The sequence below is a fragment of the Asparagus officinalis genome, chromosome 7 (genome assembly GCF_001876935.1).
Source record: "Asparagus officinalis chromosome 7, Aspof.V1, whole genome shotgun sequence".
Classification (NCBI taxonomy): Eukaryota; Viridiplantae; Streptophyta; class Magnoliopsida; order Asparagales; family Asparagaceae; genus Asparagus; species Asparagus officinalis.
In genome coordinates, this window is record NC_033800.1 from 64,961,843 (window position 1) to 64,967,625 (window position 5,783).

The following is a 5,783-nucleotide window of genomic DNA, read 5'->3' on the forward strand; positions in this document are numbered from 1 at the left end:
TCCTGTAGCTTGTGCATGTAAATACATGGGTCATATGAGCTCCTCGTGTACCCATGGCCAATCAAGAAGCTGTCGAATCTCTTGTACCACTGTCGCGGCGATTGTTTCAAACCATAAAGAAACTTCTTCAGCTTACAAACTAAATCTTCGTTTCCTACAGTTTTGAATCCCAAGGGTTATGTCATGTAGATCTCTTCATCTAAATTTCCATGTAGAAAGACTGTCTTCACATCTATCTGGACCAAATTTGCTATGCCACCAATGCTAATAAAATATGAATCGACGAATGTTTCACAACGGGTAAAAATACCTCATTGTAATTAACGCCCTCAAGCTGTGCATATTCCTTGGTAACCAATCTGGCTTTGTACCTAATGTATCCAATAGAAGATCCCTCCTTCTTCGCATATACCTACTTGAAACTAATAGCTTTCTTACCCTTAGGTAGCTTTGCAAGTTCCCAAGTATCGTTCTTCTGAAGAGACTGCATCTCCTCATCCATAGCTTTTCTCCACCTGATCAAATCGGGGCTAGACTCTTCCTCCCTGAATATGAATAGAACCATATCATCAATGACCTTCACTGATAATGCATATGTGACCATGATATCATTATACCTAGCTGGTCGACGAATCACCTTTCTAGGTCTATTCGCTGCAATAGACTCCTGAACATGACCCTACTCCTGAGTCTCATAATCCACTATATCCTTTATCTGCTCGGCTACCATCTTATCTCCTCCTAGTATCACCTCTGTAGGAGCCTCAATGGATACAATACTATCTGGAGTGAGTGAAGTCACATCATCCTCTACCTGCTGTGATATCTCTCGAATCTAGTCTTCTTCCACCTGCCGAGGAACTTGAGGCTTCATCAAATGCGCCTCATCAAATGTGACGTCTCTGCTAATAACTATATATCTTCTTGTTATGTGGATTCCATAACTTGAAGCATTTAACTCCATCTCTAAATCTCACAAATACTGTCTTCCTCGCCCTCGGATTCAATTTACCATTACTAATATGATAATAAGCAGGACACCCAAATATCCAAAGTGACTCATAGTGACTCATAGGTCTCGGGTGACATTTGGACTGAAACTCGACGTGCTTGCAGTGATGACCTGGCCGTTAGGAGGGGTGATGGTGTTTCAGGAAGCACTGAAGGCGGTACTCCATTACCTTCTCTTTTTGCGCTCGACGAGGAGGTTGAGAAGAGGGCAATCTTCTCCCTGGAGAGAAGAGTTACATTAGTAATGGGTTTGCTGTAGGATTTGGGATTAGATTATTCTTTTTGGATTTTGGTTTTTTGGCTTGATCGATCAGTGGAGGAATTGGTGGGATATTTCATACGTATTGTATTTGTATGATGATGGAGGGTTTTGCTTCTTGGCTCAGGGAATGGTCTCGGGTAGCAGGAGTCTTTGGCCGGAGATGTTGCATGTCCTCATTCCTTTTGAGTTTAAGAGTTGGCTAAACCGCACTTAAATACCCTATCGTTTCACCATCTTTACATTTAAATATCCCAAGTCGTAAAAAGTAGCATTTTACTATACTAAGTTGTAAATAAGTTAGCTTTTTTTGGAGAAAAAGATTTAGCATATATGTACATTCTATTAGTTGTGTTGCGAGTGTTCCTAGAAATATTAACAATTGACAGAAAGTGTTAAAGTATCGCTATTTTCTTACAACATAGGATATTAAAGTGTCATTATCTTATAAGTTAGAGCACTAGAATGCTATTTTTTACAACTTAGAATATTTAAGTATAAATTTGGTGGAACAATAGGGTGTTTAAGTGCAGATCTTTCACAACTCATGATATCAAAATAGTTGTTTTTACTATTTAGGGTATTCAAATATAAAAATAGTGAAACAATAGGCTAAGCATGCAGGCCCACTGATTTTTTTATGATTCTGTAATGTTATCTCTTCTCACTCTTTTATGATCTTTATTTATGTTAATCCGTATCGGCTAGCTTGCAAGCCCACTGATTTTTCTGGACTAAGCCCCTTTCAGGAAGCTCCATTTCATCTCCTTTTTCTCACATAGGCCCCGTTCATTTTTATTAAAACTATATATGAACCTCATTTTCCAATAACTCCTCATCTTTTTTAGGTTCAAGAACATCATCAGATGATTATACAAAAGAATGGCACATGTAATACATGGAAAGCACCGGTGCTTGCACAAGAAAAACATAATGTTTTATTCAGCATCAACAATCTAGATGCGCACAGCGAGCAATTCAAAACGTATGAAAGAAACATAATTTCGAGACGACCCTTCTAAATTACGGTTGATTTGGTAGCCATCCTTCCCTGTCAATATATCTTATGCTGGAATATTTGTGCAAGTCATCTGGAGATAGTTTTTTCTCCCACTTTACTCTTTGATTAGGTTTGTATCCTTCACCCCAACAACTATCTTCTCCGTATATCAATGTTTGCCTGAAACAGACACAAGAAAAATTAGTTTGATCTTAGTTCTCGTAATCCACTATCAATTATCATAGGACACGGTTTTTTCTTCTTTTTTTAAAAAAATGTTTTTGGCAGTTTTATGATAGTAGTTTACAGATTGGATCGCACAATTCGTCATTAATTCTCAGAGGTATTATGTTTTGAAAAATTCCTCAATGACCCAGGAACACTAAATGATTACGTCGTAGTATCTAAAGGATTTTCAGTCTTTTATCAGTTTTTTGCTACCAAATTATATATAAAACTGACTCTGGAAAAAGATTTTAAAAGAGTAATCAAGTAGAAGAGAGATACATACTCATGGCCGACATAGTACCAAGCATACCATCCTTCAGGAACAACAATACCCGACATATACGAGTGAAGGAAGATGACAGTGGAGATTGGGCCATAGGCTCTTCCCAAATAGGCCTTATTGCTTCCGATCACCTGTGAATCCTTGAACACAAACCCACCTGGAGTAGTAGGGCCTCGGCCTTGTGCGGTTATATAGCTTACACTCCCCTCCGTATCCGGGGCCACCACTGAAAGAATGCAGTTCTACGTACCAAACACGAAAAAAATATCAATATTCATCGAAAAGATATTAGCAAATGTATGTGTATCTATATCCAACAGGGTATCTATTTATATCTATACTTATACTTACTTACTATACTACTTATAAAAGAGAATACCCATATCAAAACTTTTGATTTCCTTTTTTACCCTCTCAACTTTTAACAGCTCACAATAATACCATTATTGTTATTATTTATAAATCTAATTATCCATAACCTCTCATTAACTATGCACTTCTTCATTTTCTCAAATTATTTGATAATTCACTAGAATATTTTAATAACTTATAATGATAACAAAATTTATAAATATATAATAATTTATTGTAAAGAATTTTTAATTGTATAAAATAGTAAAAAATATTTTTTTTTAAAAATGTTGTAAATAATTATAATTATTAATAATATTAAAAATATGGGTTTTTTTATGTTGTAAAGAATATCACATTGTTTGATAATTAATATCGTCTTAGTAATAATAATTTGGATGTTATAAATTAAAAATACTTTTATTTTGAAAAATTAATTTAATTTGGATCCTTCAAATTTATGAGACATGTACTTTTCTCTTCTTTTCCAAATTATTTGGTCATTCACTAGAATAAGTTAGTAATTTATAACAATAATAAAATTAATAAATATATTATAGTTCATCATAAAGAATTATTAATTAGTTGTAATGATATAGTAAAATTATTTATTTAATGAATTATCGTACATAACTATACTTATTAATAATAGTATAAATAGGTATTAATTCTTTATATCGTTAGTAATATTGTGTTTTTTGATATTATAATATTGTCTTAGTAATAAAAATTGGATGTTATGAATTAAAAATAATTTTATTTAGGAAAATTACTTTATATAAAAATATTGGATCCTTGAAATTTATGAGACATGCACTTTTTCCTAAATAATAGTAATTTTAAATTATACCATCCAAATTTTTATTACAGAGACGATATTAATTATCAAACAAGGGAATATTCTTTACAATATAAAGTCATATAATATGAAAATTATTGCCATTATTTAATAAATATTGTAATAAAATATCTACATAACATATATATTTAATAATATAAATGGTTTAATTATTTCAATAGTGTTACTTAAACTAATGATTACATTATTATTTAATAATTAAGCTTTTAAATAAAATTTTAATAACATAATAATAAGAAAATTTGAATTACTATTAAATGTATGTTAATAATAATATAAGTACTAATAATAGTATAACTTAAAAATTTTTAATCATAGTGTGATAAACTTAACTTTGTAAAATATTTATATATAATTTAGTAAATAATATAATATTAAATATAAAAAAATCCATGTGCAAAGCACGTGCATTATACTAGTGGACATAAAACAGAAAATGAGTATCATTGGTATCAAAACAATATTGATCTGTGGTACTGACGTGATCATATCTTAACCGTTAAAGAGTAAATGTGACGTATTTAGATGAGTCGTTTTATTTATTGTTTTTGGCTCTCACGCATGTGTACCTCATACATAGACTGAGCATAGCCAAATATGAAATCCATAGAGCCTTCGATCCAACAGTTCTCAAAGTAGTGGTGACCAAGATAATCGCAGAGGGTATCCTGAGAGCCTTTGAAGGTGCAGTTATGAAATGAGGCCTTGTCTCCTCCAACTAATGCTGCTAGCGCACGTCTTAAAGGATTCTTGTTCCCCACATTGTACGTGTTCTGCAGCGTACCAAGCATTTAAAGGATAAATATCAACACTAAAACTTTTGTGCAAATTTAATAGATGAAAAAGATTTTGAAATTTTTCATTAGACCCATTATTCGTGATTAATAATTGTAGAAAAATGCTAAGCCTAAAGTTATAACTAACAGTAAAGTTTGTACCAATTGTAGAAAACGTTTTTAATAAAGTATGTCATGAATATTATTTATGTCTTATACATCATTTCCATGCTTAATTATACCAGAAACTGGATGCCCCGAGCAACAAAATTGTCTGCATAGAGAGTGACGGTAGCAGTGGCCATTAGCTCTACTGAAGTAATCGTGGTTGAATTTGGTTCCGGGTCATTATTGATGTAGTCTCCCCATCCAATTATCGTCGAATTTGATCCTTCACCTTCTAGTAGTATATGCTCCTTGCCACGTGGTATCATAACCTTTTCCCTGTTTAGAATGTTGATCAACATCCAAAATCATATATATCGACATAATAAACAATGTATATAGCTTCAATCCATGCATAAACTTTTAATTTAATTATATTTAAACCATATGACGTCCCCTTAAAAGTGGGAGTTAATAAAAACTTTTCTTTTTGAAAAATTCGCTTTGTCTTTCATTAAATTCACTAAAATACATAACTGATGTTACTTATTATATCCTTCTTAATAATTAATTGTGTTAAATTTTCAATTTCATTTATAATTAAAAGTATGAGAAATAAGTATTGCATGAGCCCCTAAACTCCAACTGTTGGCTTTAGGATTTTCGTCTTTCTTTTTTTTTTAATTTCAATATTTTTTAAATTGCATTGATCTCCATTATTCAATCTAACTCACCACTATCCATTCACTCCCCATTAATTATTCATTCCCCTTCGTAAAGTCGTCAGTTCTCATGACCTTTCAATTCTCCCTGGCCTCTATTAAATCCTACCCCATTTCCTCAAAGAAAACCTACTCCCTCCCGTTATCCAAACCCCACTTCAACTCTCTCCTCACGCCATCCAAGCAGTG

At 32.6% G+C, this 5,783-nt stretch overlaps 1 protein-coding gene across 1 annotated transcript; it reads right to left on the reverse strand.

The window, feature by feature from the left end:
- On the reverse strand, positions 2,163-5,201 carry LOC109847263 (probable pectinesterase 29). Its single transcript, XM_020416501.1, has 4 exons — positions 5,010-5,201; positions 4,561-4,764; positions 2,782-3,023; positions 2,163-2,450 (listed from the first exon to the last, which is right to left on the reverse strand). The coding sequence occupies exons 1-4, from the start codon at positions 5,199-5,201 to the stop codon at positions 2,294-2,296; spliced, it is 795 nt and encodes a 264-aa protein (XP_020272090.1). The 3' UTR covers positions 2,163-2,293.